Source organism: Rhodotorula toruloides (assembly GCF_000320785.1).
Source record: "Rhodotorula toruloides NP11 unplaced genomic scaffold Scaffold36, whole genome shotgun sequence".
Lineage (NCBI taxonomy): Eukaryota > Fungi > Basidiomycota > Microbotryomycetes > Sporidiobolales > Sporidiobolaceae > Rhodotorula > Rhodotorula toruloides.
Genome location: NW_015622996.1, coordinates 166964 through 192384, shown reverse-complemented (window position 1 = coordinate 192384; position 25421 = coordinate 166964). Strand labels below are relative to the sequence as shown.

The window sequence follows — 25421 nt, the reverse complement described above, 5'->3', positions numbered from 1 at the left end:
GCCCCCCGCCGCAACGGCGGGCGCCGGCGTCAAGGAAATGCGAGGACGTGGAGAAGGGAGGAGCAGGAGGGAGGCGAGTGAGGCGACTTTGGGCGACCCTGTAGGGAGGCTTGAAGAGGCAGCACTCCCTATGTAGTATATCCTGGCAGTCGCGGCTAGCTTTCGGCGGCCTGAGGAGAAGAGGGACGGGAGCAAGAGAGAGGACAGCGCAACAGCGCCCTTCCCGGCAGCAAGGCGACGGAGACTGTCCGGTGGAAGCCCAACTCTGCATGAATGCAACGCCCGCAAGGCGCCCAAGGACGTGGAGAAGCGGACGGAACTCGACGTAACCGCAAAAGTGGCTTCTTGGAGGCGGGACGAGGATATCGTCGCCTTACATCGCCACCTTCAGCGCTACCGTACTTGTGACCAGTCTATCCAGCACCTGCGACGCCTCTTGTGACCCTGGTTTTAAGTTCCTGACGGCCAAGTCCTGGGTGAGCTTGTAAACCTGCTCGATGAAGCGCGAAAAGTCAGCTCTCCCACGCAAGCGGTCCTGGCGGGCAACGCACCTTCCTCAACGCCTTCTCGTCCGTCCCGCCGTCAGGTAATCGACCCAGCTCGTCCAGGCTCCGCAACTCGCCCTCAACTATCGCCTCCATTCTTCGCAGGACCTCTCCGTTCGCCTGTCTCGCTTCGTCTTCTTCTGATAGCAGCGGCGCGATGTGTACGAGAGCGAGGTGAGACGTGGAAGGCGACAGGCCAAAGTGTTTGAGCGAGTCGGAGATCTGCGAAGAGGAGGATCAGTTGGTGAAGAAGGTGAGGAAGGGCAGGAGACACGAGAACGCACGTTGTTGCCCGGCTCTAGCATCCACAATACTTCCGAATGCAGCGTCTTCGTCTTCAATGCACCGTCTGCTCGAGCGAGAACAGCCTGCTGGACTGCCGTGAGGAGGTGAAGTCGAGAGGTGAGCTGGCGTGGACAGGGAGGTCAGCCTGGCTTCTCCGCACGTCTGAGCCTTACAGGAGATGTACTGACCATCTTGGCATCCACGAAAGCAAAGTCCACCGCCGCCCTCTCCCGCTCTCCCTCCTCATCAGCTGGAAGTTGCGATGCAGCGACGAGCCGGTGACGGAGTTGTGCGGCGTTGCGGACAGACCAGACGGCAATGTGGACAGTCTGGCCAGCGTGTGGCAGCGGGTAAGACTCCATAATAGCGAGGACGAACGAGTGTGAGGAGGAGAAGCGGAGCGAGGCAGTGCAAGCGTGCAAGAACCCTCTCAAGCCTGTGTGCTCGTCTCTGAACGTCGAAGAGCGACAAGCAAGCTCTTCAAAAACGATCACCTCAAGCAAATCGCCTACGCCTCCTCCTTGACACTCCCCCTCCTGGCCTTCTTCTCCAAACTCCGCATCTCCCTTTCAAACTCGTCATCGTCGTCCTCCGCATAACTCTTGACTCGGCTCTTGGCGCGCGAGGAGCCTCGCCTGCCGCCCCCGAGGGCGCGGTAGGCTGGTTCGGGGGATCCGGCGAGCGAGGAAGGGCCGGGCGAGGGAGAGGCGCCGGCGGGTGTGGAGATGGCGGTTGAGGACTTGGAGCGCGCTCCGCCTGCATCAGAAGGTCTGTCAGATGTACTTTGCCTTGGCTGTAACAGGAAACAAGCAAGAGTGAAGACTCGAAAGACTGGGGCGCACATCGCTTGACAGGCGCCGCCTTCCCCGCCGACCCAACCTTCGCCTTCTTCTGCCCCAACGCCTCCTTCGGCGTGCCGCCCCTCTTCGTTCCCGCGAGCCCAGCCGCACCAGGCGTACCGAGGTTACTGCCTGTGCGCGAGAGGGCTGCGGAGTCTTCTTCGGGCGGTGGGGAAGCTTGGAGCGCGGGTGAGGGGGCGATGGAGTGCGTGGGCGGGATGTAGAGGATGTGAGTGCGGTGAGGAACGGCGTTGATCTGCGCTCAAGAATCGAGAAGGGTTAGGTTCCGCTCCGCCAGCTCGCCGTAGCCGAGCATGCGACTCGACGTGAACGCACCATCTGCCTCCACCAATCCTCGAGCTTGCTATCCTTCGGCCGTCCATTCCTCGAAGCGCGGAACAAGCAGTCCCTCGCGTAGTCCGTGCAATGCTCGACGACGACATCCACCGGCACCGGCGCCTCAAAGTCCGTCACGGGCTGATACATCGCCCTGTGCTTGCCCTTGGCCGAGTGAGGCGGGAATCGCTCGGCGGGGAAGATGAAGAAGGAGAGGAGGACGTCTTGACGCCCTGGAATGGCGGGCATGCCGGGCGGTGGAGGGAGAGCCGTGTAGAGGTAGTGCGCCGGGATGAGGTACTGCTCGCCCGGGACCTCGTGGAACTCGACGACGAGACTTGGGTGCGCGGGTGCGGGAGGAGAGCCGTTCGAGTTGCCTGCTGCTGGTTGGGCGGGTGCAGCTGCAGCAGCGGTCGCCGCCTCGTCCTCCTGCCTCAGCTGCTCGATCAACCTCGCGAGTCCGCTCAACTCGTCCGACGAAGCCTGTCCCGAAGCCGCCTTGCGCAAGATGTCCGCCAGTGCCGGGTCCGTCTGCGACGCAGCGTTCAGGCGGGCGATGAGCGCAGGCGTGATCGCAGCCGGGTTGAGCGTCGCCTGCTGCATCGTCGGAGTTGACGCAGACGACGGTGACCAGTCGCAGAGGTACAGCTTGGTCTCGAAGAAGGCGTGCGGGCCGACCGAGACGGTCGAGGTTGCGAAGTGCTTGAGCGAGTGAGGGGTCTGCGACGGTGAAGGGGACTGGGCACGCCCAGTCGCGCTGCGGAAGAGGGTGAAGGTGTCGCGGAGGAGGGTTTGGCGGCTTTGGTGGAGCGAGTCGACAATCGAGAGGGCTGGAGGGGGAGGAGGGAGTGGAAGGGTATACGGCGGCGCAGCCATCATCTGCGGCTGGTCAAGGGCATCAGAACTGTCTCCTGGACGTCTCCAAAGTGCCTGCTAGCCTCGCGAGCGCTTCTTGCATCCCCGAGTCCACCTCCTCCCTTGGACTGATGAGGAACTGGCGGCGCCGCAACAGCACGGTGGACCGTCAAAGTGCGCAAGTAGGTCCTCTATAATCTGCCTGGAGCCCTGAAGTCCTCGCCAGACCCCCGCTGCCCCTGCACCATCGTCCAGCCCGCCCTCGACGTCCCCGTCCTCCTCGTGCGGGTTTAGCACGCCCCCGCGCTCTGTTCATCGCCGTTCAAAGCCAGCCATAAATCGTAGACCCACCGGCTGAGCCATCGCAGTCACACAGTTCTCCAGCTGCGAGTCTGAGCGAGTCGAAGCGAGTGGGAGAGCGAGAGAACCAATCTTCGCACGTGCAGCGAATTGCCCGTTGCGACGCCTCGCAACCATCGTCTGTTTCCCTCCCTCCCACTCTCCCTCTGAGCTTGCCACCTGCATTGAACTGTCTGCAATGGCTGCAGGCGACTGGGCAAAGGTCGGGCTAGGCGTGCGTCCAACTCCCGCGTCCTCGCGTGCCCTCGTCGCTGACGTCCTCCTCGCCACACGACATCGCAGTTCGCACCCTCGCCCGCATCGTCCTCCTCGTCCCGCACAGCCTCGAAACCATCGCAGAGCAAAGCAGCGACGCGCCGACCCCCGCCAGCCAGCGCTGCACGCGCGAGCCAGCGGCGCCTGCTCCCTCTCTCCAAGGCTGCACTCGTCACGCCTCGCGACTCTCCTGCTTCGACTTCCAGCCAGTCTAGATCGAAGCAGTCTAAGCTGATTTTTGGTGGAAGCGCGGCGAGCGGGAGTCGGAGGAAGGCGCTTGCGGAGAAGGGTACCAACGGGGCGGACGAGTCGCTCAGCGGGCGTGCGAAGGGGAAGGGCAAGGCTCGCGCTCGAGACGACGACGACGGAGATGAGGATGAAGAGGACATGCAGGAGAGGGAGAAGGAAGAGAAGCCCGGTTTCCTCCGCCGCTTCATCTTCGGCGCCGGACGAACCAAATCCACTCCTGCCGCCGCCTCCCGCTCAACTCCTTCTCTCGGCCGCACCATCCTCCGACCATCTCAGCCTCGCCACGGCACAACAATCGAGTTCGACCATTCACAGCCTGCCGACCAGTCGTGGGAAGACGAGTTGGCCGGCGAGGAGGACAGGCGGAAGAGGCGGAGGACGGAGGAGAAGGCGCGGTGGGGAGGGCTGGAGATGTGCGATGAGGAGGTGCATGGTGGGTTTGGGATGGGTTCGCAAGGCGGCGAGGTGGTCGGCAGTACGAGCGGGAGGAGGAGCGGCCGCCGGCTCGAGGCGGACGTAGGCAGCGGATCTTCCTCGGCGCGCAGGACGCGGCGTACAAGCGAGCAGTACGAACAAGACGTCACGCTTGCCGTCGACGACGAGGCAGAGTCGTCAGCCGAACCCTCGACACTTGACTCGTCCGCCTCTCCCGCCGACCTCGACACTCGCGCACCCTCCGCCCCGCTCTACTCGACCGTTCGCTCCCACGCCCGTGGCGTATCTGTCGAAGCATCTCCCTCGACTGCCTCATCGACCTCGAGCACGGCCGATACCCTCCAAGCGCAACTCGTTCCTCACGCGCCGGTGAAGCGCAAGCCGATCGTCCTCGTTCCGGACTCAGACCCACCTAGTGGTGCTGAAGACCATGATGAGCTTTCCGAGAACGAGGCGGAGGAAGACGAGCGGGAGCTGGACGAGCTGGTCGAGAGATTGGGAGGGAAGGGCGCAGCAGTGGACGACTCCGGCTTTGCGGAGGGCGAGCAGTTCGGCCAAGAGGACGACCAGATGGTCAATCTGCAGGCGGACGAGGAGGAGAAGCCGGCTGCGACGATGCTCGCCGCCATCGACTTAACCACCGCCTCGTCCTCGCCAATCCCCGTTCGTCGCCCCTCCGCTCGCGCGTCTTCATCGGACAACTCATCGACCTCGCCGTCGAGCGAAGACGACGTCAAGCCATTTGGCGTTGGTTCGAGAAGCAACTCGAGCGCTGGAGCGACAGGCAAACCGCTTGGCCCTTCCGACTCGGCCTTACTCATGCCGCCTCCCGTCGCGCGCTTCAAGCGTCTCAGACGAGGCGCGCCTTCGTCACGCGAGTCTCAGAACGGATCGGACTCGCCGGAGCAGGAGTCGCAAATCAAGCCGTCGAAGAAGCGTCCTCGCGTCTTGGTCGAAGAGACGCAACCTGGCTTCGAGTACCCCCGGTCGACGACCGTCACCCACGAGTCTCTCCCGCTTGACAACCTCTGCGAAGACACGCAGTACCCCGACTACGCCCCGCTGCCCCTTCCACACCCCGACGCCGACTTCTCCCCCGCCAAACTCGACCTCGAAACTCCCCTTCCGCTCCCAACTCCTCGGCACCTCTCTTCGCCCATCCGGCCACTCACGACGCCCGGCGCATCGTCGTGGAAAGACCGTGTCGATGTCGCTTGGGTCGGTGCGCGCCCGCTTTCCCCGAGCGCACCGCGCCAGTCCAGGCTGGGCGAGTTCTTCGCGCGTCAGGGCGGTGGCGAGGACGACGAGGTTGTGCAGGATTCGCAGATGGGTGGGGTAGAGGACGAGGGGGAGATGCGGGCGTTGGAGAGGGCGTTGGTCGAGACGAGGGAGCGGATGAAGTGGTGGAGTGCGTCGAGGAGTCGCAGCGCTACGCCGGCGGAGGCTCGAACCGCTCAGCCCGACCAGGTCGACGAGATTGGCGATCCGGACGAGGAGCAGCTTGACCAAGTCCCAGACTCGGACCCCGAAGACGACGCTTCCTGCCTTCCACTCGACGCGGCGCGTTCCGCCTCTCCTTCCGCCATCGCCCCGCTCCCTTCCTCGCCTCATGCCGCGCGACAGGGCACGGCAAGCCCGCTCGGCACGCCTGTCAAGGCGAGGTTTCCGCGGTACTCGCCCGGGAAGATGCGGAGTGCGGTTGAGCGCTGGGAGGAGCGGGAGAAGAGGTCTGTGTCGGTCGAAGCCGGGGTGCAGCGTGTCGGTGGGACGAAGCAGGACGAGCAGCAGAAGGCTGAAGGCGAGGGCGAGACGCAGTGGGAGAGCTACTGGTCTTACCCCTCTTCCTCGCCCGACCCGCTCCTCCTCACCTCGACTTCCGCCGCTCGTGCCGCCGGCTCCTCGACTCGCCCTCGCTCGCCTCTTCCCGCCGTCCAGCTCATGCCGCACCAGCGCGCGCTAATTGACGAGATCCTCGCCGAGAAGAAGAAGCGCAGGGCCGAGCGAGGCGCCTCGTCGAAGCCCAGGGTCAGGAAGGGTGACGGCGAAGACGAGTTCGTGTTGAGCGACGACGAGGACGACGTCCCCGAAGGGTACAGGAAGAACGAGAAGGGCGAGTTGGAGCGGATTGATGCGGACAGGTTCAATGTCGACGCGATGATGGGCCCCGTGGACGATAAAGAGGACTGGGGGGACACGCTGACGGGGTGGTAGAGCTTGTGAGCCTGTACATACATAGAGTAGTCTCGCCTTTCCTTTCGCTTGTCGTATCCCTTCATGCAATTCGTTCGCAACCGCTTATGTTCGAGCCACTCTCGCGTTCAATTGGGTCTGTGAGACGACGCGAACGAGCGTAGGAATACAACACGCAAAGATGGGCGAGACGACATGCGCGGAGACAGGACAGGCGGGCGGATGAGATCAAGCTGCGAGGAGAACGCAGGTCAGCGAGAGCTCTGATGTCGCCCATGCATGATCAGAACGCGCCCATGAGATCGAAGTCGTCGAGCTCGTCCTGCAAAGCGAAGAACCAGTCAGTACCGGCGAGAAGCGGACGCGAGACTCGCAACTCACATTGTACTTCTGGACGTGGCGCTTGATCTTGGACGTGTCGACCCAGGTGACAAAGTCCTCCATGTTGCGTGTGACGAGGAAGGCCGGGTCGGTGATCGTATCGGGTCCAACACGGACATGGCCTTGCTCGATGTAGGTGACGGCCTGCGAAGCGGAGAAGTCAGCCCGCCAGTTTCGAGATCGCAGAGCGACGGAAGCGCACCATCTTGACTGTCTCTGCCATCTTCAGCCGAACCATGACCACCGCCAGCCGTCTTCGGCACATTGCGCCGACCGTGACCTTTCCTTCCCGCTTTCCCTGTCCCTCGACCTCCTTCTCCTTGCCCTTGAAGCCCTTGACGACTGGCGCATCCGAACCTTCGATGTCGCTCATCTTGGCGCCTCGGTCGAGGATGCCCATGTCGTACAGCTTGGAGAGGAGGATGTCTTCGTACTTGGTGCGGAACGGGTCGGCGGGTGGGAGGCGGGAGAGCAGGTGAGAGAGCCGGCGGACTTGTCCACAGATCTTGTTGTAGGTGTGATAGTCTTCGCTGCGAATGGAAGACGAATACCGTCAGTTGGTCTGTTGGAAGGATGTCAAGGAGGTGGGGAGGAGCGACTCCTCGCCAACAACGCCTGGCGCCCGCACGACTCGCTCGATGGCGTCGAAGAGAGTATACGCACCGATTCTGTACGTGGTACCGCCGCATGACAGCGATCTCGCGGTGTCCGGCATCGCTCTTCCACTGGAGGAAGTCGACCTTGCGCAGGAGCTTCTGCTCGTGGTGCTTGAGTTGGCGCATGGCTGAGTGTGTTCAGGCAAGTCTGTCGAGCAGTCCTAGCGTGTCTAAACGGGCGCAGAAGCGAGAGCAAGTGAACAGTGGCTGTCGACCTCGAGCTCGACCAGGCCAACACAGGTCTACCTCCTGCGCATCACTCGACTGCACAACCACACCGCTGTGGAGTGCTGACAACACGCTCACGAGACTTGCGGTGATCAGCAATACCCTCCCGTCCTTGCTCCCCACTTCGAGCGCGCCTTCACCGTCCACCGCTCTCTTCGAAAACTTTCCGCCTCGACAGACCTAGTCTCGCCAGCTGAGACTGCGCGACTCCCTTTACTGCTACTGGATAGAGGATAGAGGGCATGGTGGGCATCTGAGGGGCGAAGCGGGACTCGGGGGAAGACTTCCTCCATCGACGACGACGCACACGCACGAGCAGCAGCAAAGATGATCAACCTATTACATTCAAGCTCAACAATCAGAAGGGACTCTTCAATCCCGCACGATGTTGACCACCATTCTGCAATCCTGAGCGCTGCTCGCGCGTGTTTGTGCCGTCGTCGTCCGAGGAGGAGGTTGGGCCAGGTCGCGTTGTGGCGCTCGGTCGCCTTGCGACAAAGCCTCGGGCTCTATTTTCTTGCTATTGGAGCGAGATGCAGACGATACATGGCTAAGGCTACAGAGGGTTGCACCTCATTTCCGCCTCGTCCCCGTTCACTAGTCAAACCGCTCATGGCTCCGCTGGCTTCTCAGGCTGCCGTCCCACGAGTCCGTCCTCGCCCTGATGCTTGTGCCCTCTCCGCCGCCCAGCTCCGTGTGCACCGCACTACTCGTCCCTTCTCCCATCGACGACGCCGGCCGCTCAAGCATCTCGAGCACGACATGGAGGTTGTCGACCTCCGGCGGGTCCCGTCCAGCGATATGCGACGCCCCGAAGCCGTACCAAGCGTTGTCGAGCGCCGCATCGAGATCGTACTCGTCGTCGAGGTACTCGGTCTCGGGCAGTCCGAAGTCGACCGCTGCATGCTGCTGCGGCACCTCGAGGAACGCAGTGCCGCCCTTGCGCTCTTCCATGACAGGCGTGTGGGCGTTTGACCAGCTGGATCCGGGGTACTTGGGCGGCTCATCCATGCGCGAATCGACGTGCGAAGCTGCGCCGCCGTCCGCGCGCGACTGCTTCGTGTTGAGGGATGTTGCGCGCGAGGGATCCGTGATCGAGATTGCGGGAGGGAAGGGCAAGAAGGGGAGGTAGCGACGCAGGTGCTGGACGGTGGGCGAACTGCCGTCGAGCGAGCGGAAGAGGATGAGGAGTGCAACGACGGTCGAGAGGATGCCGTTGAGCCAGCATGCGACGAGGAGCTGGACTTGGAACTGTGGGTGCGAGGGATGAGCACGCTGGACTAGTGAGAAGCCAGGGACGGGCTCACCTGGGCCGAGTTGGTCATGAGCGAGAGCGGCGAGACGCCGAGCCAGAACGCCATGGCGGCGTTGACGAGCAACTGTGGGAGGACTCGGTCAACTGAGCAAGCGAACTGGCCACTGGAGGCGGAACGAACCATGAGACCGATCGCGCAAGCGGAATAAAACCGGTTGTTCCTCGCCCAAGCCAACAACGTCCACTGTCGCTTGACGCCCGCGAAGAACTCGTCGTCAAGCGGGTCAACTGGTGATTTCTCGGGCTTCGTCTCCGGCAGTTGCGCGCTCTTGCTCGTCGTGCCACGGCGGAAGTTTGTCAAGGGCGAGCGCGGACGGAGGCGAGGCATCTTGCCCTGTGCGCGGAGCTTCTTGATCGTTGCTGAGAGATGGCGGATCTCGAGCGAGGCGCCGGTTGTGTAGACCTACGGGCGACAGGTCAGCCGCGAGACAAGGAGGCGAAGAGGAGAGAGAGGGACTCACGGCAAAAGTGACGAGGAGCGTGAAGGCGATGTACAAGTAGCCGATCCGCACATACTTCGAGTAATCGCGCATCTCCGCACCGAACTTCTCACCCAGCGTGAAGAAGTTGAGGAGGTTGCCGATGTCGAGGCCTTTCGCAGGCGTCCACGACTGGTCATACACCTTGAGCTGCGAAACGATCGACATGGCGTCGCGGTAGCCGTTGTTGAAGGAGTGTGCGGCGATGAACATGATGACGACCACCGGGACGAAGGCGCAGATGGGCAGAAGGAAAGGGAGAGTGAGGGCGACGATGGTCTTCCACCGCGACTCCCGGTAGAAGGCGCCCTTCTTGCGGATGTACCTGCCATTTCAAGTGCTGTGAGCCAGGTTTCTAGGGCGAGCAGGCCAGCAAACGCACCAAGCAGAAATGGTCGCCCATGCTTCGCAGAAGAAGCCGACCCAGAGCGGCGCGATCCATCCCGCTTGAAGACCGAGGTAGTAGCGCGGGAAGCGCTCCCCCTTTGAGATGCGTACGGCGGTGACGATTGAGAGGATGCCGACTGCGAGCGGACGAGCGAGCGAGTTTTAGGGTTGGCTGGGGGATAGCAAGCCGCTGAACGCACGAGCTGCATAGGCCAGGGCGCAAATGCCGTAAATCGTCGAGATGTTTGGAATCACGATCGTCTTGTCCACGCGGTGGAAGAGCCAGAAGCGTCCTTGCTGGAGTCGGAGGACGAGACTCGCGAGAACGATAATGATGGACCTGCCACGCGAAGGGATGGTCAGCGTCGCACTCATACAGCTGGTTCGATTGGTACGCACAGGGAGAAGAGGCCGGCAAGGAACCAGAGCATTGCTCGGAAGCCAGGCGTCACGGACGGGTAGAAGATACGAAGGACCGTCTGCTCGAACGCCGGGTACGGCGAGTGGCCCTGCGCGATCTCACCCTCGACACTCTGAAGGACCTGCGTGACCCATGGAGCAATCCATTGCGAGTCGGGTGGTAGGATGGACGTGAGGTTGAGGCCGCTGAGGAAACTGGCAGACATGTCGGCCCTGATTGGATCGCGATCGCTCAAGTCGTCGAGCGGAGGTTGTGCAGAGTTGTGGTCCGCTGTGAAGGCGTCGAGTCGGGACGGGCGTAGGCGGGGTCGACGTTGGTACAGGTCGGTGCGCGAATTAGGTGAAGGAACGGTTGTCGAAGGGAGTCGACCGGCTCGAGACGGCAGGCGCTGCAAGTGGATTGCGCTGGAGCAGCAGGTGAGGAGCAGCAACGGACACCAGACGAGCGGGAGGAGCGGGAAGAGAGAGCGTGTGCAAGGCCAGCGCAACCCTGCCGCGAAGGCTGAATGCCGCAGCGACGTTGCCAGCCTTGGCCAGCCAGCCTGGAGCTGCTCATCGCTTGTACGGATCTGCATAGCGTCCAGACAGCGGGCTTGGCTCCCCAGACACGGCGGAAGGGAGGAGCTGCCAGACGCGGAAGTGGATGGAGGGGGCTGGACGCTTGAGGAGGAGGTCGTCGACACCGGGCTCCTTCGCCGCTTCGCACTTCCGCGACGTACCCTACTCGGCCTTGTTGGATCCCCTGTAGGATCTGCGCTACGTAAAGCAGGGGGAGAAAGGGGAAGGCGGGAGGAAGAACTTGACCTTCCTAATTCCGCAGCAAGCGCTCGTTCGGCTGCTGCTATGCTCCTTCTCTACAGTCCTGCGCGTGCATGACTGCTTGATATAACGCCTGCGTGGCGAGGATTGGGTCGGGTGAAGAGCAGAAGGAGCGTAAGGTGGTACAAGCTTGGCGCACTCCCGTTAAGGGATGCCAGACTGTCGATTTCACAGCTTCGATTCCAGCTGGAGAGCCAGAGTACCGTAAAGCGTCCAGCGGTTCCGCTCCTCCTGCCTCTCCTCCTTGACGAGGCCTTTTGATCCGGACAGCGTCCAATCCCACCGCTTCGTCTGCCCCGTCACGCTTTTCTCCTGCCACTCCGCCATATCAACAGGCGCAAGGCCAGACGCAAGCGCATGTCGCAGGAAAGCCGCGACGGCTGAGCGTCCTGTGTGGAAGCCGGCGGCGAAGTGCACGACGCAGGAAGGTGCCGTACGAAGGATGGCGAGGAGCGACTGAATCAAGGCCCGGTGCAGTTCACGTTCCCAGACGCAGTCGGCGACGAGGATTAGGTCGGGCGAAGGGCAGGCTCTGGGGAAGCATAACATGAGCGGAGACTTGCAGCGAAGAGATCGCCTTCGGGACGCACTCGAGTACCGGTCCAACGCTTGTGCCCCATGTGTGCCCGACGACTTGCACTCGTTGTTGTAGCTGGGGAGAAAGCGCTTGTTGTACAGCTTGTGAAGTGTCGGCAAGCATGGTCGGGTTGTCGTAGTCGGTCAAGACGACCTGACACTCTCCGGGTTAGCTCGTAGTCTCCGGAAGCATCCCAGACATTACACACCTGCTCAGCGCCCATCTGAGCCGCCACGATGCCAGGCAACGCAAGCCCGCAGCCCAACTCGACAATTCGCTTGCCCTTGACGTCGACTTCGCCCGTCGCGAGACGGTCTGCAAGCAGTATCGCAGACGACCACACGTAGCCTGCGTGTAGGGAACGCGTCCGGGGCCGCGGGACTGGCAGGGAGAGTGTGAAGGCTTCGGGCGAACTGAGTGGGGACGAGTACAGGAAGTTCGTGCCAGGGAGGCCGTGCGCGGGCGAGGCGGAGAGGTGGTTCTCGGGATGGTACTCGAGCGTCGTCGTCGTCATGCCAGAGCAGTCAAAGCGAGAGAGGAGGAGGAGAGAGAGAGGGAGTCACGAGCAGTGTGCTCCCCACTTCCCTCGCGAACGCCGTCGAAACAGGCGAGCGGCAACGAAACAACAAGCAAGCGATGCAGGATGCGAGTACAGTGAACGAGAAGCGCTCTGAAACATTCACTCTGCATCCCCGACCTCGCTCCCCCCGACCTCTGCCTCGCCTTCATCCTCCTCGTACTGCTCGCCGTCGCCATTCTCCCGCCTGTGCGTCCATTCGTCGTACTCCTTGAACGCCTTCGCAGACTCGCGCTGTCCAGTCGCCGGATTGACCATTGTGAGCATCGTGCGGCGGACTGCACGGGACAAGGGGTCAGACCTGGCTCTCTTCGTCGAGAATCCGGAGACTCGAAACGTACTGAGCTGGTCGAATGGCCATCCTCCTTCCTCATCCGAGTCGTAGTCCGGGTCGCGGTTCTGCAGCAAGTCGCGCTTGACGTGCAGCCAGGTTGCTGGGACGGCGAAGAGCGTCAGCCAAGGTTCGTCGCTTGATGACATGCAAGCGCCTTTAGACGCACTTGGCAAGCCAGAAGAAACCGGGACGTCGTGATTCCAGTCCTCGTATTGCCAGCCGAGCGGGAGAATGTCTGCGGAGGAGATTTGAGGTCAGTGCCTGCCCTGCTGGTCACGCCGAGACCGCGCGCAGGCACCCTCGAGGAATGCTCAGTGAGGAGTGACACACCTGGTGGTGTCTCCAGCAGCGCTTGCTTGTGCTGCGACTTGGCGAACGACAGCTTGCTGCGTCCGGGACCTCCCACCCTTGCACGCTTCGCGGCGGGCTCACCTGTGTTAGCGAAAGCGAATAGTCAGCATTGCAGCGCATGCACGGGAACAGGCGAAACGCACCAGCCTGCACCGCCTGCTCCTTCTCAGCCTGCTTCTGCAACTTCTCCCTCGCCTCCTCCTCCTTCTTCTGGATCGCCGGCACTGTCTTGACAACACCGTCACGAACAGCCTTCATCTCGCGCGCAAACTGCAACTCGCTCGGCGTGTCGACGTTCTCCTTCTGAGCGGGCGGATCGCGGACGAGCTGGATGGGCGGGCTGAGGATTCGTTTGCCGGGCGTATCGAAGTCATTGATGAAGGTGCGGTTCTCGAGGAAGTGGTGAAGAAGGGTGAGGAAGGCTTGTGCGCGAGGTCGAGCGGGCATGCTATAGATGAGTCGATTAGCGGAAAATCGCCGGCGGCGAGATGGCTAAACTCACTCGGAAGGGAAGAACAGGTCCCAGAGGTCGAAGCCTTCGGGGAAGTACTTCTCCGTGATCCAGCCCGCCTCGTTGAACATGAGGAAGATGAGCTCGATCACGGTTGTCGGCGGACCTCGGGTCAAATCCGGCGAAGCCTGCAAAGCGGATCCGTCAGCCTTTGCTATCTTCCGTGACGGGCGAATGGAAGGCTCACTCGTCGTCGCGCAACCTCCCTGAGCGTTGTCGGCAGGTTGTTATTCTCCCAGTCGAGCACAGCGCCCTTCAGGACGCCCTTGATGCGCGGCGCGTCCGACATCTCTTTCTGCGAGTGTTCCTCGGTCTGCAGCGACGGCACAGGATGGTACGTGCGCAAGGCGGTACGCATGTTTGGGTAGACTGCACGGCCACGGGATCAGCGCGGCAACATCGAAGAGGAGAAGAGGGGAACGTACAGGCGAGGGTGGTGTTGATGCGGCCAATATTGACGAGGAAGCAGATCTTGCAGTAGTTCATGGCGAACGTCTCATTCTTCGACAGCTTGCCGCGGACGTTCTGCGTCGTCTTGTTGCTCGAGAGGATCGCTTCGAGGAACAGCTGGTCAAAGTTGAGGTAGCTGGGTGGGCCCGGCGGAGAGTGCTGCACACGCAGAGAGCCGAACGTCAGCCCAGAAGGAGGTCAGCGAATGTGCCGAGCTGACCTGGTCGACCGGCGCTGTGAAGCTGAAGGTGCGGTCCGCGAATATCTCGTTCAACACCTCCCACTGGATGTCGTACCGCAGCAACGGCTCGGAGTCAAGCTTCTTGATGGCCTGCGTGCAGGGAAGCAATCGTGTGAGAGGGGTGACGGCGCGAGCGGGATTCGAGTACTCGCACCCAGTTGACCTCCTTGTATGATCGCTTCGACCGAGGGTGCGAGAGAGCATGAAGCTCTTCTGCCGTCTTCTTCGGAGGCATTTCGGGCTTAGAAGGGTGTTGCGCGAGCCGAAGAAGGAGGAAAGGAGAGGGGTCGCTGCGGTGTGTTGAGGCTTGAGGCTGATGGGCCGGCTCGAAAGCAGTGCAGGTGGTCGTGAAGGGGCTAGATCGGAGTCAAAATCGGGCAGAGCGCTCCTCTGGTACTAGCCGGCCGTCCTTGTCGTGTCAAGTCGATCCCGACGGCGTGAAGTGATGAGGATGAGGGAGAAGGCGGGGGCAGTGCGGGAGAGTGCAGGTGGTCGCAGTGGAATGAATGGCGATCTGTGAAGCAATGAACAAGTCGAACAAGGCTCGCAAGCCGTGTAGCAGTGAGTAGTCGCAGTCCAAGAGCGTCTTCGATCTCCTTGTCCACCTACCACACCGCTCACACGGCTAGACGGGCTCATTCAGACTCTAGAGCTCGCAAAGGCCCTTCTAGAGCCTGCGTACAACTCGACAACGGCGCACGAGCGCCTACTCACTTTCCCTCACCCTGCTCTTTCATCGCCGCCAAGCTCGCACACGACAATCCGCCCGAAGCGAGTCAAGCGTCTGGTTGGAACAGAAACGGTCGGAAGCTCATCTCCACGGCGTAGACCGGACAAGGAAGGCTTGCAGACGTCGAAGCGGGACATCAGCGGGTCGGCAGCAGATCTCTCGCACTCAGCGTCGGCTCGTGGGAGGTCCAGTGGGCAGCTTAGACGGTCGGCGGAGCCTAAAGGAGGGAGTCGGCTCACGACACCACGGCAGCCGTAGCGGCAGGGACAAACTCGGCACCGACAGTGTTCCTCTCCCCATCCTTCTCTCTCTTCCCAAGCTCTCGGTCAGAGTGAACCAGTACGACTTCTTCGACTATGCCGCCCAAGAAGTCTGCAGCCAAGAAGAAGAAGGCGGCTTCGAACGCTCGAGGGTTCGCCACGGTATCGGTTCCGAAGAAGAAGGAACCGGAGGAGGACGTCGCAGCTGCTCAGGCTGCGGCCGAGGGAGGCGAAGGAGGAGCCGTCAATGAGGGTGGAGCAGAAGCGGGACAGGTTGACGGCGAGACTGCCGGAGGTGCCGGACGAGGCGAGGCGAACAGCTCGGCGGGCGATGCGGGCGCCGCTGCAAAGCCGCAGGATGGCTGGGACGACCCGGAGACGCTCGAGAAGAAAGAGTTGCAGGAGCTGGCGGAAAGGATCAGGCCCGGTTGCGATAAGGAGATCAACAGGATTGTCAAGGTGCGCTCGTTTGACTGGTCGCCCCGGACAAGCTTTTGACCCAATGCTCTACAGGTCTTCGACTACGAGCGCAGGATAGCTAAGACGATGGCGGGCTACTTGTGGCAAGAGCAAGATCTCGTGCGTCCCTATTTGACCACGTACAAGCGGCACACTAACGAGTCCCCGCGACAGCAACGCCGCATCATCGACCTTGCTCTCGCGGAGCGAGGCGACGAGTCGCCACAGCCGATGTTCGACGCAGAAGACAAGGTCATTGCCAAGGTCGCCACCCTCTACGGCATCCTGGAGCAACTTGGCTTCAAGGCGGAGCGAGTTGAGCAGTGCTTGCGGTTTGTCAAGGCGCTCGATCTCGAGGACTGCCTCGAATGGGTGCGTCAGCTACCTCGAGGCGCTAGGGAGTCGTCACTGACACAGCCAATTCGGCAGATGTTCCTGCACGCCAACTCGGACGAGCTCGCCTGCGAAGGTCCGGCTGCGCCTCCCGTACAACTACCCGACAGCTCGCCTCCGACCCCTCGCCCCGGTCACTCGCCCAAGTCGACGCCTGCTCGCAGTCCCGCAGTGGGCAAGACGCCTGCTTCGCCCTCACCTGCCGCCTCGAAGACGCCGGCGGACGGCCCTGACGAAGCTGCTGAGGCATCGTCTCTGCGCGCTCGCATCCTCGCGTACGGCGAAGAGCTCGACAAGGCTCTTTCGTCGAACGCAGACGGCGACGAGGTAGAAGGTGCCGAGGCCGATGCGAACGTCAAGTACTCGAAGCTCAAGCTCCAGTTGTCGGAGATCCAGCGGGCTCAAGCGACGCACAAGCGCGTGACGAAGGGCAAGGGCGACAGGAAGGGTGCGCAAGCGATGAGCGACGAACAGGAGAAGGTGCTGGACGCACAGGGCGAGCTGCTCAAGGAGAAGATCAAGACGGTCGAGAGCGACTACACTTTCCGCAAGACCGATGCCGGTACGCTTGTGCCTTTTGCGCTTCCGCGACTGATGCTGACATCGGCGGGCTTCGCAGAGAAACTCTACCGCGAAGAGCGTACCAAGCTTGACGCTGCGCAACTCTCGGCTCGTCTGAGCGGGACGACCCTCGACAGCCCTTTCCCTAGCCTCGCCTTGCCGCCGACGCCAGCCTCGAATGGCCTTGCGCCGAGCGCGGAGATCAGCAGCTCGACAAGCTCCACTCCGGCCGGCAACGGCAGAACTTCCTCATCTCCGCCTTCGCCCGGCAGATCCACCGCTGAAATGTCCGCCAACGACGACGAAGAAGGCGACTTCTTCGGCAACATGCTCGACGAGATGCCGACGGAGGAGACGACCGAGCAGGGGACGACCATTCCCGTCCGCAACCTCTCGCTGCCGAAGCACTTTTCCGGCAAGACGCCCAAGGTCAGCCTCGAGGAAACTGTCCGCAAGCTCGACAAAGGCGCCTCGGTGTCGTTCAGCGTCATCAGCCGCAGTCGTGCCGTTCGCGCGGCGGTGAAGGTGCGCTGGTCGGAGAACACGACAGGCAAGACCTTCACCTACAGGATGGACGACATCGCCTGCTGGGACGAGAAGCAGGCTTACAACTACATCGCCACGCTCGCGCTCTTCGACATCGCAACGGGTCCTCAGGGATCGGGCCTCGCCGTCAACAAAGCGCTTCCCACCGTGTTCCGCGACCTGTGGGACGAGTTGGTCGCGCAGCGTCAAGCTGAGGACGAAGAGGACTACAGACGCCGCCTCAAGGTGTATCGCGCCATCGCTGAGCCAAGGTGCCAGGAGCCGCCAAGTCGAGTAAGTTCCGTTCAACCGCACCACCGCTCCCGTTGCTAAGTGTCGCGCTCGCAGGACCAACGCGCCGCTCGCGCAGAGAAGGTAGTTGCCGAAGCGAACACCATCGCCGGCCCGAAGGAGATCACGGCCGAGCGAGCTGAGCAGATCCAACACGAGATCTACCAGCGTCAGAGCTGGCCGACCTACCAGGAGATGCTTGTATGTCCCGTTCTTCCTCGTTCACGCACGCTGGACCGACTGACGCTTTGTTGGTGCAGCGCCAACGTGCCAACTTGCCCATCGCAGCGTACCGCTCGTCCATCATGACCGCGATCGACGACTCGCAATGCATCGTTCTGTGCGGTGAGACTGGATGGTGCGTAAGACATCTCGTCGGTATGTGCAAGCTCGCTGACCCGCCGGCCTCTGCAGCGGCAAGTCGACGCAAGTACCGTCATTCATCCTCGAGCACAATATGCGTCTCGGTCGCGATGTCAAGGTGTACTGTACCGAGCCTCGCCGTATCTCGGCCATCTCCCTCGCACAGCGCGTTTCGCAGGAGCTCGGCGAGCCGCCCAACGCCTGCGGATCTCGCAACTCGTACGTCGGCTACTCGATCCGCCTCGACTCCGCTGTATCGGCCTCTACACGGATTGTCTACGCCACGACGGTACGTCAAGGCGTTCCAAAAGTCGACCCCGCACAGCGCGCTGACTCCCATGAATTTCCAGGGTATCGTCCTCCGCATGCTCGAGGGATCCGAGTCGCTGTCGGACGTCACGCACATCATCATCGACGAGGTCCACGAGCGCTCGATCGACTCGGATTTCCTGCTCATCGTCCTCCGCGAGATCCTCAAGGTCCGCAAGGACCTCAAGTGCGTCCTCTTCCGATGCTGCCTCTTGCTGACCGCAGTCGCTGATCTTTGCTCTGCAGAGTCATCCTCATGTCCGCGACGGTCGAGTGCGTCTCGCCTGTTCATCTCTGCCAGCGACGCCGCTGACGGTTTCCTCCGCAGTGCCGAGAAGATTGCCGACTACATGGGCGGTTGTCCCGTCGTTCGCGTGCCGGGACGGACCTTCCCCGTCACGGCGTACTACCTTGAAGACGTCGTCGAGCTCACGAGGTATCGTCTCGACCCGGATACCGACTCGCCCTACGTTGCACGCAACAAGCGAGGCGAGTCCTAGTCGATTTTCGGTCGTGGCTCTGGCTTACCCACTCTTTCGCAGCTTACGGCGGGAAGCCTCGCAAGATGGTCGATGACGTCCCGCTCGACGACGATGACGAGGACGATGCTCCAGCCGATGCGGACGAGGTCGCGCAGGCGCCCATCTCGAAGCAAAGCCGCATCACTCTCGAGTGCCTCGACCACCACGCCATCAACTTCGAGCTCATCCTCATCCTCCTCGAAAACCTATGCTTCTACAAGCCGGAACTCGTGCCCTTCTCGAGTGCCGTCCTGGTCTTCCTCCCGTCGCTCGAGTCGATCCGTCGCCTCACCGACCTGCTCGAGGCGCACCCCGCCTTCGGCTCCAGCCAGTTCGTCATCCTTCCTCTCCACTCGACCATCTCGAACGAGAACCAGTCTCTCGTCTTCAACGTCCCGCGACCTGGCATCCGCAAAATTGTCGTCTCGACAAACATCGCCGAGACGGGTGTCACGATCCCCGACATCACGGCCGTCATCGATTCGGGCAAGCATCGCGAAATGCGCTTCGACGAGAAGCGCCAGATCAGCCGGCTCGTCGAGACGTTCGTCGCCCAGTCCAACGCCGCACAACGACGTGGACGCGCTGGTCGTGTCCGCGAGGGCGTGTGCTTCCACCTCTTCACCAAGCACGGTCACGACAACTACGTGCGGTCATCCCTTCCGGTTCCCCGAGCACTAGCTGACCACTTCACCCGCAGATGCAAGAGCACCCGCAACCCGAGATGATGCGACTCTCGCTGCAAGACCTCGCGCTTCGCATCAAGATCATGAAGATCGGCAGCACAAGCATCGAGGAGACGCTGCTCAACGCCCTCGACCCGCCGACGCCGCAGAACATCCAGCGCGCCATCTCCGCTCTCGTCGAAGTCAAGGCCCTGACAACGTCCGAGGAGATCACGCCGCTCGGCCTGCACCTCGCCAAGCTGCCCATGGATGTCCACCTGGGCCTCTTCCTGATCATGTCTTGCATCTTCGGCTGCCTTGACGCCGCACTCGTCATCGCCGTGAGTACTCGCCGCGGTTCGGACCCTGTTTACCGGTTTCTCAATCTTTGCTGGTTCGCAGGCTACCCTCAACAGTAAGAGCCCGTGGATCACGCCGTTCGGTCGCGAAAGCGAGGCCGACGCCGTCAAGCGGAGCTTCAAGACGGAGAACTCGGACTTCCTGACGACTTACAAGGCGTACTGCTCGTGGCGCGAAGCTTGCGCCAACAACTACGAGCGCGAGTTCTGCCGCGTGCGTACACGCTCCTCTGCCTGCAACCCTCTTGCACGCTGACGACGCATCGTCGCCTGTCGCAGAAGAGCTTCCTCTCGCTCCAGAACCTGCAGCAGATTGAAGAACTCCGCCAGCAGTTTTTCTCCTTCCTCGTTGACGCTGGTTTCGTCAACATCACCAACGCCGAGCGCCGCGACCTCACCTCGACGCGGTACGGCAAGTCGCGTACTAAGTTCCTCCGCGTCCCTGCCGAGCTCGACACGGCCTCGCGTGACCCTCGAACCGTCATGGCCTGCCTCGCCGCCTCGATGTACCCGAAGCTGCTCGTCATCGACCCGCAGAACGGCTCGCTTCGCACGCTCGCCAACTCGGCACCTGCGGCGATTCACCCCTCGAGCGTCAACTTTGGCGCCGGTCGTCGCGTCGACTTTGGTCAGGGTACCCGCTTCGCCGCTTTCTTCCAGGCTATGCACACGAAGAAGCTCTGTACGTGCAGTCTCTCGCCTATCGCTTGTGCTGTGCGCTGACGCCGTGCTCTGTAGACGTGTGGGAGTCGGGCTCGGTCGACGAGCGGGCCGTCTACCTCCTCTGCGGCAATGCAGACTTCCAGGTGCGTTTCCTCACACTCCAGCCGCTCTCTCGACCGCTCACCCTGCTCGCCTCCCAGCTCCTCGCTCACTCGATCTCGGTCGACCGCAAGATCCGCACCCACTTCGAGGATCCCAAGACGGCGATTGCGGTCAAAGTCCTGCGCGAGAAGTGGAAGGAGCTCTTCAACAAGAAGATGCGCGACCCGGCCGCCCCGCTCGACCCGGAGCACGAGCAGTGGCTCGCGCTGCTGCTCGAGGCGTTCAAGAGCCCGAAGAGGGAGGACGACGAGGAGAAGAAGCGGCAGAGGGCCGAGAAGAAGCCCGTCAAGCTGTCGCTGACGAGGAACGGCTAACTTCCCTCGCATGCCTTTCGCATCTTCTGTCGCTCGTCAATAGCGACGCGTTGTATGAAAAGAACCTCATTGCAGCATCGTCGTCCTGCGAGGTCGGCGGACTTTGACGGCGAAGGCTGCTCGCTCGTCTCGCCTTGTCCGGATCCGCTGCTCAGTATTCCCCTTGCCGTTCTGAGCCTCTTTTGACCGCATCTACACTGCAAGCGCCCGCCCAGGTCGCTGACGGCCTTTGACTCTTCGGCGAGATTTCGGGTTCGCCTCGAACACTGCGCTGCTTCGTTTCACACCGCTTGACCGCTCGAGTAAACCTTCTGTCGCATCGCTGGAACCCTAAAGACGCATCTCAGCCGCCCACCGCCTCCCTAGCCGCCTCCCGCTCGCATTCAGAAGATCCGCGATGAGCACCTTCGGCGCGCTTTTCCGCGTCACGACGTACGGAGAGTCGCACTGCGCCTCTGTCGGAGCGATCATCGATGGCTGCCCTCCTGTGAGTCGGTCGTACCCTTCCGGCGGAGCGTGGCCGATGAGGACAGGACGAGGAGAAGTTCAGGGTCGATCAACCTGGCAACACGGCTTTGAGGGAGTAGAGGGGGCGCTTGAGAAGCTGTACTGACTCGTAACGTATCACAGGGCATGCCCCTCACGGACGAGGACATCCAGCCGCAGATGACCCGCCGACGCCCTGGACAGAGCAACCTCACCACTCCTGTGCGGGAGTCCTTACCCTTTCGAGCTGCTCCAGTACTGACTTCGACTTGATCTGTAGCGCAATGAAGCCGACGCCGTCCAGATCCAGTCGGGTGTCGAGGCAGGCGTGACTCTCGGTACTCCCATCGGCCTCCTCGTCCGCAACAAGGACCAGCGCCCTCACGACTACACCGAGACGGACCACTACCCTCGACCCAGCCACGCCGACTGGACCTACCTTCTCAAGTACGGCTTGAAGGCGAGCAGCGGAGGTGGACGGAGTAGTGCACGCGAGACTATCGGTGCGCTTCCCCGTCCTGCTGGTCGTCTAGATTCCCAGCTGACGATTCACGTCCTTCATAGGGCGTGTCGCTGCGGGTACGATCGCCGAGCGCTACCTCAAGCTCGCCTACGGTGTCGAGATCGTCGCCTTCGTCTCCTCGGTCGGAAAGGTTCACATGCCCGAATCCAGCACCGACAGCGACCTGCTGAGCGAAGACTACCTCAAGCTCTTGAGCACGATCACCCGCGAAAAGGTCGACGAGAACACGATTCGATGCCCGCATGCTGAGACGGCTCAGGCGATGGAGGAGGTGTGCTAGTTCCGCTCTGCTCCACTTTATCGCCCATGCTGAACGACTTATGTCACGCAGCGGATTATGGCGGCAAAGGCGAAGAACGACTCCATCGGCGGCACCGTCACCTGCGTTATCCGCCGCTCTCCCGTTGGCCTTGGCGAGCCGGTCTTCGACAAGCTTGAGGCTAAGCTCGCGCACGCCATGCTCTCCATTCCTGCGACCAAGGGCTTCGAGATCGGCTCGGGCTTCAAGGGTACTGAGGTGCCCGGATCGGAGCACAACGATGCGTTCGTCAAGAAGGCGGACGGCAGTTTGGGCACCAAGACAAACAGGAGCGGCGGTATCCAGGGAGGCATCACGAACGGCGAGGACATCTACTTCAAGTGAGTGTGGGCAGTTCCGCGCGATACATTAGTGTGCTGACGGCTAGCCTCGCCCAGGATTGCCTTCAAGTCGCCCGCAACCATCTCGCAAGAGCAGGCGACGGCCAAGTACGACGGCGAGAGTGGCGTGCTCGCAACTCGCGGTCGCCACGACCCTTGCGTCGTTCCTCGGTGCGTAGCGCGGAGTCTTCCCACTAGACGATCGTCTAGCTGACTTCCAATCGTCCGCAGCGCCGTTCCTATCGTCGAGGCCATGGCCGCTCTCGTCATCATGGAGTGCGTCGCTTGCTCCGTCTGAGCGAAGCGTGTAGCTGATCTTTCGCGACCTGCAGCGCCGTCCTCATCCAAAACGCCCGCCAGACCGCCGCCTCCCTCCTCCCGCCTCTGGAGACTCCTCTGCCACCCTCTATGTCTCTGCCGCCGAAGAAGGTCGAGGAGAAGATGGTCAAGGAGATCGTTCAGGAGCAGCAGGCGTAGACAAGCTGGTTCAGTTGCTGCAGAAAACCGATTCGCATCGCATGCCCTTCGTTCGTTGTGGGTCGTCGCCTTTGCTGCCCTCGCCACAGCAACCTGTCGGCTTGCGCTCGACAGCTCTCGACCGCAAGCCCGCGCTGGTCCGTCTTCGCCTGCACGCCCTTCGCTCTTCTCCCTCCTCCGCATGCCTCGCTCGTCTCTCGCTGGCCCTACGCCTCCTGCTGCTCGACCAGACTACTTTGACTCGCTAGCTGATCTCGCACAGTATGCCAGCCAGCCTCGCGATCTTCTCGCTCGACGCTCTGCCCCACCGGTCCCGTTCGCCTCGACAGCGGGTCCTCCGCGCAGAGATGCGCGGTCCAACAAGCTAGTAGTGTGTCACGACTACAAGGTGCGCCCGTCGCCAATCCCAGCGTCTCCCAGGACTCTGCTGACTCTGCCTCTTCGCAGGGAGGGTACGGCGAACGTGAAGACGAGCGTGGCTACACCTTCCAGTGGTTCCATCTTTGCGACACCTTCATCTAGTGCGCTGCTACACTCAGCTGGACGGCCAGAAGGTCGGACGCTGACGACTAGCCGGCAGCTTCTCCCACCACCGCGTCTCTTGTCCTCCTGCGGGCTGGATCCGCTCTGCCCACGTCAATGGTACAAAGATACTCGGCACCCTCATATTTGAGTGGGACGCAGGGCGGGAAGACATCGTCGAGCTCGTCGCGCCATCTTCCCCAACCACGAAACGCTTCTCTTCCTTCTCGCCTCGTTATGCCGACTTCCTCGTCGACCTCGCTGTCGAGCGCGGCTTTGACGGTTGGCTCGTCAATGTCGAAGTCGACCTCGGGTTCGGCTCGGCGAAAGAAGGCGCGAAGGAGCACGCCCGGGTCTTGCTCGGCTGGCTCGTGTACTTCCGGGCCGCGCTCAAGAAGCGAATTCCGCATGCCGAAGTCATCTGGTGCGTAGCGTCAGTCCCGCTGCATCCTCATCGCTGACCTAACGTCGCGCAGGTACGACTCGGTCACGGCTGAGGGCAAGCTCTCCTGGCAAAACTGCGTCAACGAGCTCAACCGCCCTTTCTTCCTCGCCTGCGACTCGATTTTCCTCAACTACTGGTGGCGGAGCGAGCAACTCGCCGCGACCTCACAGGAGATCCAGCAGACCTGTCCAGACCGAGCGGCCGACGTTTGCGTCGGCATCGACGTCTTCGGGCGTGGAACGCTCGGCGGCGGCGGCTTCGAGAGCTGGAGGGCGTCGCACGCCATCTGCACTGCGAAACAAGCGACGCGAAATCCTTCAGCATCCGGATTTTCGGTTGCGCTCTTCGCGCCAGGGTGGACCGTTGAAGCGGAATCTCTCGGTCATTCTCTCGCCACGCCCGACTCGTTTGCGAAATGGGCAGCCGACGACGCATACCTCTGGTCTCACGGTGCGCCTACACCGTCAGTCCCGATAGAAACCGCTCGGCAAGAACGGCAGAGGCGGGAGCAGCGCGGCGTCCTTCGCGCTCGTCAGCTCGCGGCCTCTCTCGCTCCAGTTGCCTCGCCACTCCCCATCTCCGAACGAATACCCGATCCCCCAACTTTCGACTACAACGCGCCTCTCGACCCGCTGCCCGGGTCCGAACTCGGCGTCTCGCACCGACCGCTCGCATCGTTCTTCTCGCCTCGAGCTGTACCCTGCCCCGACTTTCGCTTCTACACCAACTTCTGCGCCGGGTCGGGCCATCGAATGTTCGTCAATGGTGCCGAGGTCGACCAAAGCGATACCGGCTGGACCGACGTCGCATTCTCCTCCCCTCAAACACCCGAATTGGTTGGTGTAAGCGCGACTACAACGGAAGAACAAGCGTGGGAAGGCACGCGCGCTGTCGAGATCAAGCTGGCGGGTGCCGCGGACGAGATCCTCGTACCGTTCTTCCCGCTCGCCCTTCCTCCGTTGCCGGCCGGCATCGAGCTCGAGGCTTGGGTCATCTGGAAGCCAGTGGACGGGCTGAGTACAACTGTCGCTCCCATACTGAGCGACGACTCCACCTCCCTTTCTCAGCTCTCCGTCGATACCGCCTCGACAGACTCGAAGGATTGGTCGCGGACCACCGCCAGGCTCCGCTGCGACGTCGGTACGTTGAACAGCGCGATACACACCCTCTCCTTGAAACTCTCCAACGGAGCAGCCATCCTCGTCGGGGCCATGGGGGTTCGTCCGGTCGAACCCGCCACAGCTCGACCCGTTCTCGCCAGCCTCGAGTATCTCCCAGCCGAGTCAGTACTGCGGTGGCAAATCGATTATGCCACTGCATCCGCCGTCACAGCCTCATCTGCTTCCCTCACCGCCCACCCGCCTTTCCAGCACTTCCACCTCTTCGTCCGCGACAAGGAGGGCGACAAGCGCTACCTCGGCACGACCTTCGAATCACAGTTTGCCGTCGCGCGACGCTGCATCGAGGAAGCAGCGAGTATCGTTGTCCAAGGCGTCGATGACGCGGGCCGACTTGAGCAGCTCGAGGAAGGAGAAGCGCAGCTCTTGCAATGAAAGTCGCCGAGTTGTCGAAGAAAAAGACGTTGATCCAGTATTGCCTACACCGAGAGAAGCCATGCTATCGGAAGAGGGTATCGAAGAACGATGCAACGTGTGTCGTGCGAGGCGAAATGAGGTGAA

At 62.0% G+C, this 25421-nt stretch overlaps 10 protein-coding genes across 10 annotated transcripts; 4 read left to right on the top strand and 6 right to left on the bottom strand.

The window, feature by feature from the left end:
* Nucleotides 1-373: 373 nt before the first annotated feature.
* On the bottom strand, nucleotides 374-1192 carry RHTO_05792 (Kinase binding protein CGI-121; the record flags this gene model as incomplete). Its single annotated transcript, XM_016419453.1, has 4 exons — nucleotides 374-490; nucleotides 552-767; nucleotides 830-952; nucleotides 1019-1192. 4 exons carry the CDS (start codon nucleotides 1190-1192, stop codon nucleotides 374-376), a joined length of 630 nt encoding a protein of 209 aa, XP_016269808.1.
* A 146-nt stretch (nucleotides 1193-1338) lies between these two features.
* RHTO_05791 (uncharacterized protein) lies at nucleotides 1339-3223 on the bottom strand (the record flags this gene model as incomplete). The annotated part of the gene is made up of 4 exons (XM_016419452.1): nucleotides 1339-1586; nucleotides 1673-1925; nucleotides 2006-2884; nucleotides 3212-3223. 4 exons carry the CDS (start codon nucleotides 3221-3223, stop codon nucleotides 1339-1341), a joined length of 1392 nt encoding a protein of 463 aa, XP_016269807.1.
* Nucleotides 3224-3398: 175 nt separating this feature from the next.
* Nucleotides 3399-6370, top strand: RHTO_05790 (uncharacterized protein; the record flags this gene model as incomplete). The annotated part of the gene is made up of 2 exons (XM_016419451.1): nucleotides 3399-3434; nucleotides 3503-6370. The coding sequence occupies 2 exons, from the start codon at nucleotides 3399-3401 to the stop codon at nucleotides 6368-6370; spliced, it is 2904 nt and encodes a 967-aa protein (XP_016269806.1).
* A 207-nt stretch (nucleotides 6371-6577) lies between these two features.
* Nucleotides 6578-7512, bottom strand: RHTO_05789 (U3 small nucleolar ribonucleoprotein IMP3; the record flags this gene model as incomplete). The annotated part of the gene is made up of 5 exons (XM_016419450.1): nucleotides 6578-6582; nucleotides 6644-6671; nucleotides 6731-6874; nucleotides 6933-7260; nucleotides 7394-7512. The coding sequence occupies 5 exons, from the start codon at nucleotides 7510-7512 to the stop codon at nucleotides 6578-6580; spliced, it is 624 nt and encodes a 207-aa protein (XP_016269805.1).
* Nucleotides 7513-8211: 699 nt separating this feature from the next.
* Nucleotides 8212-10421, bottom strand: RHTO_05788 (uncharacterized protein; the record flags this gene model as incomplete). The annotated part of the gene is made up of 7 exons (XM_016419449.1): nucleotides 8212-8865; nucleotides 8922-8993; nucleotides 9051-9332; nucleotides 9391-9733; nucleotides 9791-9932; nucleotides 9996-10135; nucleotides 10195-10421. 7 exons carry the CDS (start codon nucleotides 10419-10421, stop codon nucleotides 8212-8214), a joined length of 1860 nt encoding a protein of 619 aa, XP_016269804.1.
* Nucleotides 10422-11202: 781 nt separating this feature from the next.
* Nucleotides 11203-12125, bottom strand: RHTO_05787 (nicotinamide n-methyltransferase; the record flags this gene model as incomplete). The annotated part of the gene is made up of 4 exons (XM_016419448.1): nucleotides 11203-11566; nucleotides 11625-11764; nucleotides 11820-11959; nucleotides 12026-12125. The coding sequence occupies 4 exons, from the start codon at nucleotides 12123-12125 to the stop codon at nucleotides 11203-11205; spliced, it is 744 nt and encodes a 247-aa protein (XP_016269803.1).
* Nucleotides 12126-12290: 165 nt separating this feature from the next.
* On the bottom strand, nucleotides 12291-14310 carry RHTO_05786 (uncharacterized protein; the record flags this gene model as incomplete). Its single annotated transcript, XM_016419447.1, has 10 exons — nucleotides 12291-12466; nucleotides 12530-12622; nucleotides 12689-12757; nucleotides 12853-12954; nucleotides 13017-13321; nucleotides 13376-13512; nucleotides 13572-13753; nucleotides 13810-13993; nucleotides 14055-14165; nucleotides 14230-14310. The coding sequence occupies 10 exons, from the start codon at nucleotides 14308-14310 to the stop codon at nucleotides 12291-12293; spliced, it is 1440 nt and encodes a 479-aa protein (XP_016269802.1).
* Nucleotides 14311-15161: 851 nt separating this feature from the next.
* Nucleotides 15162-20650, top strand: RHTO_05785 (ATP-dependent RNA helicase; the record flags this gene model as incomplete). Its single annotated transcript, XM_016419446.1, has 17 exons — nucleotides 15162-15524; nucleotides 15579-15644; nucleotides 15699-15896; nucleotides 15954-16479; nucleotides 16537-17297; nucleotides 17352-17495; nucleotides 17555-17652; nucleotides 17709-17946; nucleotides 18008-18153; nucleotides 18213-18239; nucleotides 18295-18455; nucleotides 18509-19134; nucleotides 19188-19493; nucleotides 19555-19725; nucleotides 19791-20193; nucleotides 20250-20317; nucleotides 20375-20650. 17 exons carry the CDS (start codon nucleotides 15162-15164, stop codon nucleotides 20648-20650), a joined length of 4578 nt encoding a protein of 1525 aa, XP_016269801.1.
* A 397-nt stretch (nucleotides 20651-21047) lies between these two features.
* On the top strand, nucleotides 21048-22775 carry RHTO_05784 (chorismate synthase; the record flags this gene model as incomplete). Its single annotated transcript, XM_016419445.1, has 8 exons — nucleotides 21048-21137; nucleotides 21281-21358; nucleotides 21417-21639; nucleotides 21701-21930; nucleotides 21991-22298; nucleotides 22356-22469; nucleotides 22530-22574; nucleotides 22631-22775. The coding sequence occupies 8 exons, from the start codon at nucleotides 21048-21050 to the stop codon at nucleotides 22773-22775; spliced, it is 1233 nt and encodes a 410-aa protein (XP_016269800.1).
* Nucleotides 22776-22956: 181 nt separating this feature from the next.
* RHTO_05783 (endo-beta-N-acetylglucosaminidase, glycoside hydrolase family 85 protein) lies at nucleotides 22957-25295 on the top strand (the record flags this gene model as incomplete). The annotated part of the gene is made up of 4 exons (XM_016419444.1): nucleotides 22957-23163; nucleotides 23223-23296; nucleotides 23356-23721; nucleotides 23774-25295. The coding sequence occupies 4 exons, from the start codon at nucleotides 22957-22959 to the stop codon at nucleotides 25293-25295; spliced, it is 2169 nt and encodes a 722-aa protein (XP_016269799.1).
* Nucleotides 25296-25421: the final 126 nt, after the last annotated feature.